This window comes from Cajanus cajan, chromosome 3 (assembly GCF_000230855.2).
Source record: "Cajanus cajan strain Asha chromosome 3, NIPB_CcT2T_4, whole genome shotgun sequence".
In the NCBI taxonomy this organism is placed as follows: Eukaryota; Viridiplantae; Streptophyta; class Magnoliopsida; order Fabales; family Fabaceae; genus Cajanus; species Cajanus cajan.
In genome coordinates, this window is record NC_138519.1 from 76705653 (window position 1) to 76722399 (window position 16747).

Here is a 16747-nt window from a genome sequence, read left to right on the forward strand (position 1 = left end):
CTCTGTATAGGTGAAATAGAGATTACATATAAGAAAATTAAAGACTTTAATTACTTTTAATTAAACAAATAAATTTAATTAAACATTGAAAAATCAAAACCTAATAATTCAACAATATATTAGGGGATACAATCCCCACCAAAAGAAAAAATTACCAGAGAAAAATTGGGTAGGGACAGGTAAAGAGAAGAGAATCTAATCTAATCTAATATAGTGCAACATTTGAATGACACTTTTTGTATGTATGTGTCCCCCTAACTACCCTACCGGCCACCGGAAAGCGATAAAGAGGACACGTCATCACCCGCCGACGACCACGTATTCGCCCTGTCGCAAAAGGAATACGAATGCGCCAATTCCCCACCGCCTCTCTTCCCCTCCACCACCACCGGAGGCGGCGCCACCTCCCCCTCCAGGTACCTCACCACCTGCCGCATGCTCGGCCTCTTCTCCGGCGCCTCCACGGAACACAGCAACCCCAGCCTTAGCACCAGCAGAGCCTCCACCTCATCAAACACCCCTCCCAGGCGCGAATCCACCACCGCCAGCGCCGCCCCCACGCGCCACCGCTCCCACACCCACTCCACCAGCACGAGCTCCTCCGGCAACGCCTTGGCCTCAATCGGCCTCCGCCCGCACGCCACCTCCAGCATGAGCGCCCCGAACGCAAACACGTCGGAACTCGCCGTGGGCTTCCCCGTCCGCGTGAGCTCCGGCGCAAGGTAACCCAACGTCCCCACCACCCTGGTCGTGCTAGGGTTGGAACCGTGCTCGTAAAGCTTCGCCAACCCAAAATCCCCCAACCTTCCGTTCATTTCTCCGTCCAACAATACGTTCCCTGCTTTAACGTCTCTGTGAATCACCGTTTGCTCCCACTCCTCGTGCAAGTAAACCAACCCCCAAGCCACGCCTTTTATTATCCTAAACCTCTGCTCCCACGTTAAAATCACCCTCGGTTCATCGAATAGGTACTTGTCTAAGCTTCCGTTTCGCATGAAATCGTACACTAGTAAAAGTTCGTTTTGCTTCCGACACCAACCCAGTAACTGTACTAGGTTCCTATGTCGAAGCCTTCCTATGGTTGAAATCTCCGACACGAACTCTTGCATGCCTTGTGTCGACTCGTGCGATACTCGCTTCACCGCGACTTCGATGTGGGACTTCGGGAGCACCCCTTTGTACACACGCCCGAACCCACCGAACCCGAGCAGGTTCTTGTCCTTGAACCCTTTCGTCGCTTTGTCTAGCTCTTTGTATGGGAATCTGTGTGGACCAATATCCATTTCCCAAGCTTCGATCACTTCCGAGTTTCTCATCTTTCTGAAGAGGTACAACGCAGCGAGTGTTAGAACCAAAGCGGAGAGAGAAAGTGTGAGTCCTAAGATTAAGGGCTTTTGAGTTTTGCTTGATGAATTTAGTGAAGGGAGGTTTTTTAAGGAGAGACTCTTGGCCTCTCCGTTTATTTTGAAGCTCCAACCTAAGATATAGTGGGAGCTAGCGAGTAACCCTGTTGAAGAAGAGAACCCCACGTACATGGAATCTTGGAGAATCGGTGAGAGGTCTACTTTGTATGACAAGATTGGTGAAGTGGGTTTGGAGGAAGTTGGGGAGAGTCTAACTTCCAATTGGTGTTTTGATGAATCGTAATCGACCCATGCTTGAGTTACTTCACCACTCTTCAAATTGAGGCTTTGCTTGTTGGTGGAGCCGTTGTTGGGGTAAAACGCCGCTTCCACGGATTTGTTGGAGACCATGTTGTTGAGGTTGATGCCGACGTGGTTGTCGTTGATGTCCCCGAACTCGAAGTCTTGGACGGTGTCGAATTCCACTGCGAAAAGGTGGTTTGAGAAGTTCCCCACATCGCTTGGGTTGAGGAGGCCCAGGTACTGGCTGGGGTACGCGTCCGCGAGCGATGTGGAGCGCGAAATGGTGAAGGCGAAGCCGTGGCCACCGAGTTTCGGGTACTGAGGGACGATCGCAAACGCGAAAGCGGTGGAGAAGGAGAAAGCTTCGGAGGAGTTTTTGGGCTTGAACTGAATTGGGGTTGGATAAAACGCGTGCCCGATTACTCTCCGAGTCTCGTTTGTCAACCGGAGTAAGCCCTTGTGTTCAATCACTGCTCCTCCGTTTAAGGTTATGTTTGCGGAACCGTCACCAAACCCGTTGAAGAATAGCTCTTGTTGCTCAGATTTAACAGGGTTTGTAGCCAGAGCAAGGATCAAAACAGAGAGAGGTAAAAGCACAAATGTTTTGGTTTTGGCCATTTGTGACAAGTGCAGGTAAATATGACACTGACACAAGTTGTTTCATGTGCCTTGTTTGTTTGAATTTGAATGAAGAGGAGCGAGTGTTATTAAGTAAGCAGAAATAGTGCGGTGTGTTGTGCTGTGTTTGTGGGTTATAAACAGAAACGTGGTTATTGCTCTTTTGTTTGATTTCCTTCACATGTTTAGTGTTTTCAACGGATGGGGACTTAACACAGTACCCATTTTGTATCTCATCATTACGCACATTCACTTGTATGTTGCTATCTTCTCCTATTGTCCCTTTCCCTTAAAATTTGTTATCTACTATGCAATCGCATTTATTGGCTTGTACGCTTGGTTTACATAATTAGTTGTGCAGTGTATGGCATTGACATGTGATGATATCTTTATAATTTACATGTATCAGATATCTTTTTTCTTTTGCTTTTTAAATTCAAGTGTTACTGGAATCAATGTAATGGAAAGTATTTTAGCTTAATATGATTGTTATTTTGGATTATATGTTCTTTAAAGTGTTTTAGATATAATTAAATTGAGAGTCAGCGTCAACTCAGCAAAGAAAGCTGTCATTTTCCGAGCCTTGGCTTTTATTTTAAGTGAGACAACATCTGTCTGAATATGCAGGTAAAATAACATAAATGGTGACTGTGTGTCTGGTGTGGATAGGTTTGGCTTTTGAAATACACACCATTTTTTATTAGCTTGTCAAAATGGAAACCGACTTTTAGGTAACACTAAATATATATGTTGAACTTGATGTAGAAATTGGCCAACAATGGCATTTATGTTTTGAAAAAGTTGTGTTTGTCAATTTTTATAAATTCAAATGGAATAAATATAGACTTTTTTTTATCTGAATGAGAATGAAATTTAGTATGAAATGATATATAAATTTTATGCATTTTGCTCAATAAATTTAGACCCCATTAGTTGATAAAATACTAATTATATTATATAAGTAATTGATAATAATTAATATTATCTTGGGCAATATGATAACAATTAATGTGCAACTAAAATGAGATATTTTTTTGCTACTAAAATGGTAGAATAAGTGTAACATTATTGTTTTGAGTTGTTTATTTCAATTCTGTGAATGTTTTCGGAGTGTTGAGTTGAGTTAAGTTGGGTCAGCTTGGGAAGAGTACTTAAGGTTTTCTTAAAACTAGAACCTCATAAGTTTCAGTTTTAGAAAACCTAGAGAGAGGCTAGTGAGAGTTTTCTTTGAAGAACCCAAGAATCCGTCCTCTTCTTCTTTCTGAGAACTCTCCTCCATTTCCTTCTTGTAGTTGATCCAAGCTTGTGGAGATCAAAGCTTGTGGAGCTAGAATCCCACCTCGGATTCATACGAAGTTTCCTTCTCTTCTTTATCTTATAGATTGGTTCTTTAAGAGATAAGGGAAGTTTTGTGGTTTAAAATAATTGATGTTGAATGCTTGTTTTTAGGGTTTTAATTCATCAATTTCATGTTTGAACTGGTGAAGATTATGAATTTAAATTTGTTATGAAGGAGTAACATTAAATGGTATTCGTGGGTTGATTGGTTGAATCTAGATGTTGGGATGGTTGCATGTGTTGTTTTAGGCTGTTTTGGTGATTACTATGTGGTATGTATTATATATATATTGGATTGTACATTTGGTTCTTGCTAAATTTCAGGTGGAATGGTTGAAATTGGGTTCAACACAAGTGCAAAATCTAATATCGAATTAGTTGCACCTTCAAGGTGTCGAGCGTGACTTTAAAAAGGGGTCTTTGTCTCACTCACACTAGGCGTAGGATTGGTGGTGTCTAGTGTGAGGAGAGAGAATCATCTCGGGTTGAAATCACACCGAGCATGGGTTGAACGACATCAGACATAAGGAGAAACTCATCTCTACTTGGGTTTTCGTTAGGCGCTAGTGTGTGTTGTGTTGGGTGTGAGTCAGGCAGAGAGCCCTTTACTTGATTAGGGTTGAATGTGGGTGTTGTCACGCTAGATGTGAGAGTGTGGGATACTCTCTACCTCATTCACACCGAGCTCGAGTGGTTTTGCACTAGGCATGAGCGACACAAAGAGCTCTTTGTCTTAATGGCGTCGAGTGCCTAGTGAGCAACGTTGGGCATGAGTTGCATGTTGAAAAGTTGTCATGTAAATTGCTTTGTTAATTGAATGATGATGAAAAAGTTGATAGATGATTGAGTTGTAAAGTTGCATGTGTTGAGTTGATTATAGTTGTTACCTTGTTAAGTTATAAGGCATGTGGTTGAGATACTGTTAAGTCTCAATTATACCTCTTTTTGAATGAGAATTATTGTACAACTCTACTCATTCTTAGCACCATTGCAAGATAATTGTTCCCTTTTTGATTCATCTTTTGTGCAGATATAGCTAACCCATTTTAGCTAACAATACCTTAATACACCTCATTTTTTGTGCAGGTATTGAGCTAGAGATTTGAGGATTGAAGATCTTTGGGATTGGAAACATAAGGAGCCAAGGAGCAGAGCAGAGTGGATGCGCCGGGCGCAAGATGACGCCGCGCCGGGCTTGAGAAGAACAGAGCAGTGGACTTCTGGAAGTCATACATGCGCCGGGCGCGAGACTCCACCACGCCGGGCGTGATCGAGGCAGAGAGTACCTCAATACTCTCTGGAACGAATTGCGCCGGGCTTAATAGAGAATTGCGCCGGGCTTGCTCTAAGGTAGAGAATGCTTGAAAGCCTCTGGAAGACACTGCGCCGGGCGTAAAAGTAATTGCGCCGGGCTTATAATGAGGCAGAAAGTGCTCAGAAGACGATGCGCCGGGCGCGAAGACTTAGGCGCCGGGCGCGAAACCCTAATCTGACCTCCCAGGCTCGTATTTGAAGCCATTTTCGAGGGTTTCTCCCTCATTCACACATTGGACGAGTTTTAGGAGCTGTGGAAGGGATTCCCGGAGCTTGGAGCTGTTCGTGTGTGGGTCTTTCCTTCGGTTTCTTTATTTCCCTTTCATCTCTATTTTGTTTTGCCCTCACTTTTGAGTGGTTCTATCCATTTTTTGTGGGGTTAGATGTAACCAACGAATTCTAGTGTAATCCTAACGTTTTCAATGATATATATATATATATATATATATATATATATATATATATATATATATATATATATATATATATATATATATGTTGTTCATTCATTGTTGTGTTGTTTCTATCCTTAATGCTTGTCTTGGATTGATTCTCCTTGCATGATATAGGTTCCATGGGTATTGGAAAATAACCTTTGAAACTAGCTCTGAAACAAATGCCTAGTGGGAAATGTATCTAGGAATAGAGCTTGGCCCATTAGTAGTCTTAAACCCTAGCCCGTAATGCGGGTGTAGATATTGGATACTCAAGGGATTGATATTCAATATCCACACCTAGGCTCTTGCTCTAAGGGATTAAGTTTGAGTAAACTATTGGGTTGACTAAGCAATGAATTTAACAAGAGATTAAGGATTCATTAATTTAACGTTTGGTGAAATCTGACCCCACAACCTCACAATACCATAATATCATTTCTATCTCTTCCACTCACAACAAATATTTTTATAGTTTAATTTTCCAGTAGTCATGATCTTAATTCCACATTCACATGACAAACTACAATTTGGAATGATTCTTTAGTCACGAATAGTCAATAAATGCTTATATTACCTTCTAATCCCTGTGGATACGATATTTTTACTACTTGAACGGCCGGTATACTTGCCGTGTTTGAGACCGTTAATAGAATTTAACTGATTTCTAGATTTAAACAAAAGTGTTTTAACGGAAATCTCAACAAGTTTTTGGCGTCGTTGCCGGGGATTGGAAGGACAATTTAGTATTTATAGCTATTTGTGACTTGTTCCTTTACTTTTATTGTTAATTTTGATTTTAGCAAATGAATTCTTTGGGCTGACTTGTGCACTCTAGTCTGTTGTTTTCTCTTGTATGCAAGGTACTATCCGAACCAGAGGTACTGCTTCTTCTGAGCCATTGTTGAACGATCCTGAGATTGAACGCACTGCAAGGAGGAATAACAGCAACAGGAGGAGAAGGAGGACTAGAGCAAACCCAGTCAGCCAACCAACCAATCAGATCCCTGAAGTTCTTGTCTTTGACATTCCTGAGTTCAACATGGAAGGTGAAGGTGACAATCATAACCGGAGGCGCACTATAGGTGATGCTTTCACCTACACTAGCCCGAGGGAATTCTCTAGCATTGTGAGGCCTACCAGGAATGACAGACTAGCAGAGATGAAGCCTGCACTCCTACAACTTATCAGCTCTCACCAATTTTCTGGCCTGGACCATGAGGACCCACATACTCATCTCTACACTTTTTATGAGTTGTGCGGTTCAGTTGGAGTTTCTAGGGCTGATGAAGAGGCGCTATTCATGAGGTTGTTTCCATTTTCTCTAAATGGGAAGGCTAAGGCTTGGCTTCATTCTCAGCCAAACCAAAGCCTAGCCACGTGGAGGGATGTGGAAACTAAATTCTTAGCCAGATTCTTTCCCCCGTCCAAGAACACTGAGGCCAGAACTGCTATTGCTACTTTTGCTCAAGGTGCGGATGAGCCACTATGTGAAGCATGGGAGAGATACAAATCACTGTTGAGGAGGTGCCCCAACCTTGGTTTTGAGGTAGAACATCAAGTGCAAACCTTCTGCAATGGTTTGCAACCTCAAACCAAGATGATATTGGATGCTTCTTTTGGAGGGTCAGTCATGTTCAGAACTGCTGAAGAGGCTATCACAATCATTGAGTCCATGGCTTCCACAGACTTTAAGAGCCAGCATGGTAGAAGCTCTTCACACAAGAGAGGAGTTTTGGAGCTGAGTACCCAAGATGCGGTGTTAGCTCAAAACAAGATACTTTCCCAACAAATTGAAGCCTTGAACCAACAAATGGCCAAGCTTCCTCAACAATTTCAAGCTATGCACGCTAATAATCCTCCTATGCAACAAGTATTGGCATGTGATTTTTGTGGAGGTGACCACCTTAATGGTTTTTGTGCCGGTTCATCTAATTCCCAAGGTGAAGAAGAAAGTGATGAAGCTGTTGGATGCCGGCATGATCTACCCCATTTCTGATAGTGCATGGGTGAGTCCTGTGCAAGTGGTTCCAAAGAAGGGTGGCATGACGGTGACTCGGAATGAGAAGAATGAGCTAATTCCTTCTAGAACGGTCACGGGGTGGAGAATGTGTATTGATTATCGGAAGCTCAACAAGGCTACCAGAAAGGATCATTTTCCACTCCCATTCATGGATCAGATGCTTGAGAGATTAGCTGGCCAAGCTTATTATTGCTTTCTTGATGGGTATTCAGGCTACAACCAGATTGTGGTGGATCCGGAAGATCAGGAGAAGATCGCTTTCACTTGTCCTTTTGGTTTCTTTGCGTATCGGAAGATGCCATTTGGACTGTGCAATGCTCCTGCAACATTTCAACGATGCATGCTAGCTATATTCTCCGACTTGGTGGAGAAGAGCATTGAGGTCTTCATGGATGATTTCTCCGTGTTCGGGTCTTCATTTGACGAGTGCCTAACCAATCTTGAAGTGGTGCTTAGAAGATGCTTGGAGACCAACCTTATCCTCAACTGGGAAAAAGGCCATTTCATGGTGACCGAGGGGATAGTATTAGGGCACAAGATCTCTCACAAGGGCATTGAAGTTGACCCAGCCAAAGTGGAGGTAATAGAAAAACTCCCTCCACCCATCAATGTCAAAGGTATTAGGAGTTTCTTAGGGCATGCTGGCTTTTACAAACGATTTATAAAAGATTTTTCAATGATAGCCAGACCCCTAAGCAATCTCCTAAACAAAGACACTCCTTTTTGCTTCAATGATTCTTGTATGAAAGCTTTTGAAACTTTAAAAGCTAGACTCACCTCTGCACCCATAATCACTGTACCAGATTGGACACTAGATTTTGAACTCATGTGTGATGCTAGTGATTATGCGGTTGGGGCAGTCTTAGGCCAAAGGAGGACTAAACTTTTTCATGCTATTCACTATGCTAGCAAAGTTTTAAATGAGGCACAAATTAATTATGCCACCACTGAAAAAGAGTTGTTAGCCATAGTGTTTGCATTGGAAAAATTTCGGTCCTATTTGATTGGTTCCAAAGTGGTTGTGTTCACAGATCATGCAGCCATTAAGTACTTACTCACCAAGCCGGATTCCAAACCAAGACTCATAAGGTGGATTCTTCTGCTTCAAGAGTTTGATCTGGAGATAAAAGATAAGAGTGGCAAAGAGAATCTGGTTGCTGACCACCTCTCAAGGCTTATAAATGATGAGGTGACCCTAAAGGAGAAAGAGATCTTGGAGGAGTTCCCTGATGAAAAATTGTTCAGGGTGCAAGAGCGGCCTTGGTTTGCGGATTTAGCAAACTTCAAGGCAGCTGGCGTTATTCCTGAAGATTTCACATGGCACCAAAAGAAGAAGTTCCTCCGTGATGCTACCTACTATGTATGGGATGACCCTCACTTGTTCAAGAGTGGTTCAGACGGCTTATTGAGGAGGTGCGTCTCAAGAGAGGAGGCCAAGAGTATTTTGTGGCACTGTCACAACTCTCCTTATGGAGGGCACTTCAATGGAGAAAGAACAGCTGCCAAAGTGCTTCAAGCTGGATTTTACTGGCCGACACTCTTCAAAGATGCCCACAGTCATGCCAAACAATGTGACAGTTGTCAGAGGGCCGGAGGAATCACAAGAAAGCATGAGATGCCCTTACAAAATATGCAGGAGGTTGAGGTGTTTGATTGTTGGGGCATAGATTTTGTTGGCCCACTGCCTTCTTCCTTCACAAATGAATATATTCTTGTGGCAGTGGACTATGTCTCAAAATGGGTTGAAGCTATTGCTACACCCAAGGCGGATGGCAAAACAGTAGTGAAGTTCCTCAAGAAGCACATATTCAGCAGATTTGGCACCCCCAGGGTACTTATCAGTGATGGAGGTTCACACTTCTGTAATGCTCAGTTGGAAAGGGCTCTAGAACATTATGGAGTCCATCATAAGGTTGCTACCGCCTATCACCCTCAAACCAATGGGCAAGCTGAGGTCTCTAACAGAGAGATCAAGAGGATTCTGGAGAAGACTGTGTCAGCTTCAAGGAAGGACTGGTCTACAAAGCTTGATGAAGCTCTATGGGCTTATAGAACCGCCTTCAAGTCTCCAATTGGTCTCACTCCATTTCAGTTGGTGTATGGAAAAGCTTGCCACCTTCCTGTAGAACTGGAGCACAAAGCTTATTGGGCTTTGAAGCTGCTGAATTTTGACCCTCTCAGCACTGGTGAGAAAAGGAAGTTGGAGCTGCATGCTCTTGATGAATTGAGGCTACAAGCCTATGAATCATCCAAGCTTTACAAGGAAAAAGTCAAGAGCTATCATGACAGGAAAATTCTGAAGAGAGAGTTCAAGGCAGGCCAGTCGGTACTTCTGTTCAATTCTAGGCTCAAACTCTTCCCTGGAAAACTGAGATCAAAGTGGTCTGGCCCTTTCAGAGTCAAGGAGGTGAAACCCTATGGTGCCATAGAAATTGAAGATCCTGAGGCACAAAGAAGCTGGGTTGTGAATGGACAGCGGTTGAAACCCTACTTGGGTGGAGAAGTCGAAAGACTCTGCTGTATCCTTTCTTTCAGAGACCCTTGAGGTCTCTTCTTGTCAGGCTCGGGACAGTAAACAAGCGCTTCCTGGGAGGCAACCCAGAGTTCTGAACTGTGTTGTTATATGCTTTCCAGTCACTTGTGTTTTAGCCTTTAGTATGCTTGTGTTCTAATTATATACTATATTCGTTTTTGTGACTTGTTTTATGATTGTGCATAGTCTATGATATGTATGTTGTATTGTGTTGTTTGTGTTTGATATTATGTGTTAAGTGTGAATCATGCTTGAGCGGATAGATTTGAGTTGAATATGTTAGGAGTGTAAAGAGTGGAAAAGCCTAGGTGTAAGCTTAAATAGAACTTTTCACGCCGGGCGAGATATAGACACGCCCAGCGCACCAAAGTCATTTGGTCTCTGCCAACACCCACGCCGGGCGCAATCTCTAATTGCGCCCGGCCCAAACTTCATTGTGGCACTGGAACGACCAAGCCCGGCGCATTTATTGGCGTGCCGGGCGCATTAATAGTTAGGTTCTCCAGGGGGTAGGCAGGCCCGGCACGCGTAGCGCATTCACCACTGGAAGGTCTGAGCATTAATTGCGCCGGGCTTACCATCTGCCATGCCCGGCGCATTAAATTTTGGCACGTAGTAACCCTAATTGCGCCGGGCGCAGAACGGCACCGCCCGGCATCATACCAGATAAGGCCAACCTTTGGTATTCTACTTATACCAAGCCCGGCGCGACAATTTAGTGCGCCCGGCGTGACGGTTCAGATGCCCAATAACCTCCCTCCATTTCAAACGAACCTCACACTTTCCTCTCAATATCTCGCGCCTTCCCTCTCTTTTCTCTTCCATTCTCTTCACTCTCTCTCAATCCACTCTCTCTACACTCCTCTGATTCACTCCCCAAGCATCTGCTTCTCAAGGGTGCACTTCACTTTCCCTCTTCCCACTAGGAACGCATCACTCAAGTAGGTGCTCACATTGATTGTTCCCTTTGCGTTTTCCTTGTTTTGGGTTCATGGGGTTCTGATAACCGGGGTGAAATCGCGCCAGGCGAGGTGCTTCAAAACGGCCCGTTCAAATTCCAGAACGGCCCGTTTTGGATTTTGGAACGGCCCGTTCCATGTCCAGAACAGCCCGTTTCGGAATTTGGAACGAACAATTCCAATTCCAGAACGGCCCGTTTCGAACTGAAGAACGGCCCGTTCTGATCTTGTAACAGCCCGTTCTGGGCCAATTTTTGAAAAACGTTCACACAACACAATTCATTTTTACGCCCGGCGCTGTTTGTTTCAGAGAGTCCCCTCTACTCTGCGCCCGGCGCAATTCTGTTTTGCGCCAGGCGCACTTGCTTCCAGAGAGTTTTCTACACTCTCTGCGCCAGGCGCATGAAGTCCTAAGCCCGGCGCAATTCCCCTCTGAAACCCATATTTTGGTTGTTTTTAGTTCCTTTTTAAATTCTAGTTTCAGTCTAAGGTTAGCTCTCTTGGAGTGAGTTGCACTGGTCATTATTGTATTTTGTCTGCTCATGATTGTCTGCATGGAATTTTTGCTTATTTTCTGTAGATGGCTTCCTCCAGTAAGCGCCCCCGTGCAGGGAAATCGGGTCAGCCCTCGCGCCGGCCGAGTCGACCCTATTCCGACCTCTTTCTGACAGAACGCAATGAGAAGCATTTCGAGGTCACTAGTGCTCGGAAATTTATACTGGAGAGGCGAGTCGAGCTGGAGCCAAATGAGGCTCCCGAGTTTCAAGCTGAACTGCGCAGGCGCCGATGGGAAAAGCTCGGTTCCTATCCACTTCCGGCTAACATAGCTGTGGTCAAAGAGTTCTACACTAATGCTCTGAGACAGGAGGGCCTTGCCCCATTCACTAGCTATGTCAGGGGTGTGCATGTCCCCTTTGATGCTCGGACGATCAATGAATTTTTGGGGACTACACTGAGGGACGATGAGCAGAATGAGTACGGCAACTACAGCCACACTACTATGGATCCTGATGTGGTTGAGGCTGCCATATGTATGCCAGGACGTGGGTTCCACAGGAACCGAGCTCAGCAACCTCTGCACGTGAAACGCATGGATCTTCTACTGGTGGTTAGAATTTGGTCAGCTTTGGTGCATGCTAACATTCTCCCGTGCTCCCACGTTTCTGACCTGTACTGGACCCGGTCCACGCTTATGTACTGTATCATGACTTAGAGGACCGTGGATCTGGGGGGCATTATTTGCATGGAGATCGCTGGCTGTGCCAACTTCGCACCTGGCTCAGCACTAGGACATCCATCCCTCATCACCTAGTTGTGTCAGCTTGCCGGTGTGGATGTCCACTCACCGCCTTTTGAGGGTCCTGGCAGGGCCATTGACAGCAGATACATCTCTGCCTATTGCCAGGACCGCGCTCCACCAGCAGTCCCTGCCCCCGAGCCTATTCATGCTGCTGGGCCCCAGGAGGACGTGCCTATGGATGATGCTGCTGTCCCAGACCCTCCCCTCACTATCCATCAGCGTTTTGACGCCTTGGAGGGTCGCATGACCACATTCATGCAGCGCCAGGAGGACCGCCTCGATACTTTTATGCAGAGGCACGAGGGCCAAATGGAGTCTCTCCACCGTGGACAGACCTTCATGTTTGATGCATTCAGGAGTTTCACGCTGCACTCTGCCCCTGATTACCAATTCCCCACCACCGCTGATTACCATTCTTACACGGGGTGGCCTGGGGACCAGGCCTCTTTCTTTGGGGGGGGTGGAGCTGCCGAGGATGCTGGTGTTGCTGCTGCTGCTGAGGAGGGTGGAGCTGACCCCGGACATGATGATGACCAGGCCCCATGATGGATACGGAAGGAGCTTGACTTAGCTACTTTTTATTGTTTTTCTTGTCATTTATGTTTTAGTCTTTCCATTTCAGTGTTGTACTATTCATGTTTCAGAACTCTGCTTTAGTTATTATATTTAGTTTCTGTTGGTGATTACTCTAGTTGGTTCCAATTTTTTTTTTGTTAATATTCTGCTTTAGCATGGGTTTTAATATTGTGGATACTTGCTTTGCTTGTGGTTGATTCTGGATTGTGGTTTGCTTGATTTTGGTGGTATGTGTACCTTAAACAGTTGCAAGTCACATTAGATCTTTAGTTCATGACCAATTGCATACGGGTTTCAATGTTGATCATAGAACTGAGCTGAGTTTGATAATTTGTGGATGCATAGCCGGGTGAGGTTTGAGCCTAAACACTAGTGAGTGAACTACGCTTATGTTGCATGATAGACTTTGCTTGAGTTTCCCTGGTGGTTTACTTATGTGTGTACTTAGGTGATCAAGGCATTCATATTGTTCCTTATTTTGTTAACCTCCTAAGCCAAAAAGCCATTTTCACTTCTCACTTGACTCATACTTTCCTAAGCCCAAACACCACACCTTCTACTTCTCCCAAACCATGAAAAATTAACCATAACCGTTGCTTTGGTTAAGAGAGCAAATTGATGACATCAAATAAGTTTGGGGGAGTTGTTAAATGGGAAATTTTGGGGAAAAAGGAAGTATGTGATCAGCCATTCAAAATATATATATATATATAAAAAAAGATAAAGCAAAACAAAAAACAAAAATATTAAGATGCAAAAGTGTAAATATGCATCTCATAAAGGCTAATGGCTTGGATCCGAGAAAGGGCATGTGTGCTAAATTGTTGTATTGGGGTATGGAGAGGGATATCATTGTAAAAATTCCAATTGCTCTCTTAAGCCATAGCACCTTCAATCCTTGAAAAACCATAAAACTGCTAATGCTTGACCCTTCTTGACCCAGAATTGCCCTAATAAAGACCTTGTGATAAGTGCCTGCATTTGTTTTACCACTGGTTTCATTTGGAAACGAAGAGCAAAGTTGAATCATGTGGCGTGAGTAGTAGATATGAGAGAAACACTCACCCTAATACACTAGTGTGCATAGAGAGAAACACTTTCCTAGTGAGGATGTATACACAGATAGTCATTACTCTTCTCAGCTCTTTGATCTCTTTTGAAACCTTTGTTTGCACCTTGTCATGTTCCATTGCAACAATTGTGACTGAAGTTCATCTGAGGTTCATGCTTGCGAAAGGAAAATACAAGTGAACTAGGATGTAGAACTTGACACACTTGCATTGCTTGTTATCTGCTAGATTAATTACCTTTTGCTTGAGGACAATCAAGGTTCTAAGTTTGGGGGAGTTGTTAAGTCTCAATTATACCTCTTTTTGAATGAGAATTATTGTACAACTCTACTCATTCTTAGCACCATTGCAAGATAATTGTTCCCTTTTTGATTCATCTTTTGTGCAGATATAGCTAACCCATTTTAGCTAACAATACCTTAATACACCTCATTTTTTGTGCAGGTATTGAGCTAGAGATTTGAGGATTGAAGATCTTTGGGATTGGAAACATAAGGAGCCAAGGAGCAAAGCAGAGTGGATGCGCCGGGCGCAAGATGACGCCGCGCCGGGCTTGAGAAGAACAGAGCAGTGGACTTCTAGAAGTCATACATGCGCCGGGCGCGAGACTCCACCACGCCGGGCGTGATCGAGGCAGAGAGTACCTCAATACTCTCTGGAACGAATTGCGCCGGGCTTAATAGAGAATTGCGCCGGGCTTGCTCTAAGGCAGAGAATGCTTGAAAGCCTCTGGAAGACACTGCGCCGAGCGTAAAAGTAATTGCGCCGGGCTTATAATGAGGCAGAAAGTGCTCAAAAGACGATGCGCCGGGCGCGAAGACTTAGGCGCCGGGCGCGAAACCCTAATCTGACCTCCCAGGCTCGTATTTGAAGCCATTTTTGAGGGTTTCTCCCTCATTCACACATTGGACGAGTTTTAGGAGCTGTGGAAGGGATTCCCGGAGCTTGGAGCTGTTCGTGTGTGGGTCTTTCCTTCGGTTTCTTCATTTCCCTTTCATATCTATTTTGTTTTGCCCTCACTTTTGAGTGGTTCTATCCATTTTTTGTGGGGTTAGATGTAACCAACGAATTCTAGTGTAATCCTAACGTTTTCAATGATATATATATATGTTGTTCATTCATTGTTGTGTTGTTTCTATCCTTAATGCTTGTCTTGGATTGATTCTCCTTGCATGATATAGGTTCCATGGGTATTGGAAAATAACCTTTGAAACTAGCTCTGAAACAAATGCCTAGTGGGAAATGTATCTAGGAATAGAGCTTGGCCCATTAGTAGTCTTAAACCCTAGCCCGTAATACGGGTGTAGATATTGGATACTCAAGGGATTGATATTCAATATCCACACCTAGGCTTTTGCTCTAAGGGATTAGGTTTGAGTAAACTATTGGGTTGACTAAGCAATGAATTTAACAAGAGATTAAGGATTCATTAATTTAACGTTTGGTGAAATCTGACCCCACAACCTCACAATACCATAATATCATTTCTATCTCTTCCACTCACAACAAATATTTTTATAGTTTAATTTTCCAGTAGTCATGATCTTAATTCCACATTCACATGACAAACTACAATTTGGAATGATTCTTTAGTCACGAATAGTCAATAAATGCTTATATTACCTTCTAATCCTTGTGGATACGATATTTTTACTACTTGAACGGCCGGTATACTTGCCGTGTTTGAGACCGTTAATAGAATTTAACTTATTTATAGATTTAAACAAAAGTGTTTTAACGGAAATCTCAACAGATACATGTCCTATTTAAAGATATATAAAAACTAGAGGAGAGTAAGTGATGACTTCGAAAACCAAATATCCCATTGTGTGGATATGAGATGTGGTGCTCTAAGAGCCCAAGTGTTGAAAACCTTCAGGTGAGTTGATTGCTGAATGGTACGATGTGTGTTGTCTCCTTTAGATTTTATGCAACATCTGTGTGTGGGTGTAGACCCCTAAAATTGTCCGGGTCGGAAATAAAGCTTGAAGACTCTCGAAGACTGAAGAAGGATCAGCCAGAAGGACTCCCAGAAGGCCCAAGGAGGGTTCTCTATAGGTCTAAGAGGTCTTAGGATAGCTAAAAATAGAAAATAGGAGGAATTGGGACCAATACGGGCTGCTTGGGGACCAGTACGGCCTGTATTGAAGTTTTGAACTTCAATACGGCCGTACTGGACTCAATACGGCCGTATTGAAGATTTGTGAACTTCAATACGGCCGTATTGAGTTCAATACGGCCGTATTGAAGAACAAATTCTCAATACGGGCCGTATTGACCCCAGCGCCCGTATTGCTCCTATTTCCTATAAATATGGCGTCATTTGACGTCAATACACACTTTTTCACTCAGTTTTGACTCCCTCCTTGAGTATTCTGGGGTTTTTGAGCAGTGTTCTGCCCTAGAAATCTCTCTGGGAGTCGATCCGACGAAGTTCTGGAATTCCGAGCACTTAGCTTGGAGATTCGAACCTAGTCGAAGGGAAATCCTCCGGATTTCCGTAGTCAAAATTTTATAGGAGGGAGCGAGCGGGCTTGTAGAGCGAGGGAACGCCAAAAAGCTTCCCAGTTTTACGAAATATATAAAAGCACGCTTCAAAGGTTTTCTTCTTAAAATCCTTCCTTTTACTGCTTTCTGTTTGTATATTTAACTGTCATCATGTAGATAGTTAATTTATAATCGCTTATAATAAATAGGGGTAATTTAGTAATTTTACGCTGTTATTTTAGAAATAATCTGTCATAGGGAACCCGAAAGGGGCGCTGTGGGGTGCTAACACCTTCCCCACGCGTAACCGACTCCCTTACCCGACTCTGGTTGTAATGGCCGAAGTCGATTTTTGAATCGATTGCCTTATCCTTTTTTCCAATGTTTTGAGTAAAACATTGGTGGCGACTCCAAAGAACCCTCCTTTTGCGAAAACCACTAATCCATGG

General features: G+C 43.8%; 1 protein-coding gene across 1 annotated transcript; it reads right to left on the reverse strand.

Annotated features, from left to right (window-relative positions):
• Positions 1-7: 7 nt before the first annotated feature.
• LOC109816710 (Concanavalin A-like lectin protein kinase family protein) lies at positions 8-2487 on the reverse strand. The gene has a single exon (XM_020381796.3). It carries the CDS (start codon positions 2262-2264, stop codon positions 264-266), a length of 2001 nt encoding a protein of 666 aa, XP_020237385.1. The 5' UTR covers positions 2265-2487; the 3' UTR covers positions 8-263.
• Between the last annotated feature and the right edge of the window lie 14260 nt (positions 2488-16747).

Bases quoted from the DNA above. Each gene is read 5' to 3' on its own strand.
- LOC109816710 (XM_020381796.3), bottom strand. From the start codon at position 2,264: ATGGCCAAAACCAAAACATTTGTGCTTTTACCTCTCTCTGTTTTGATC.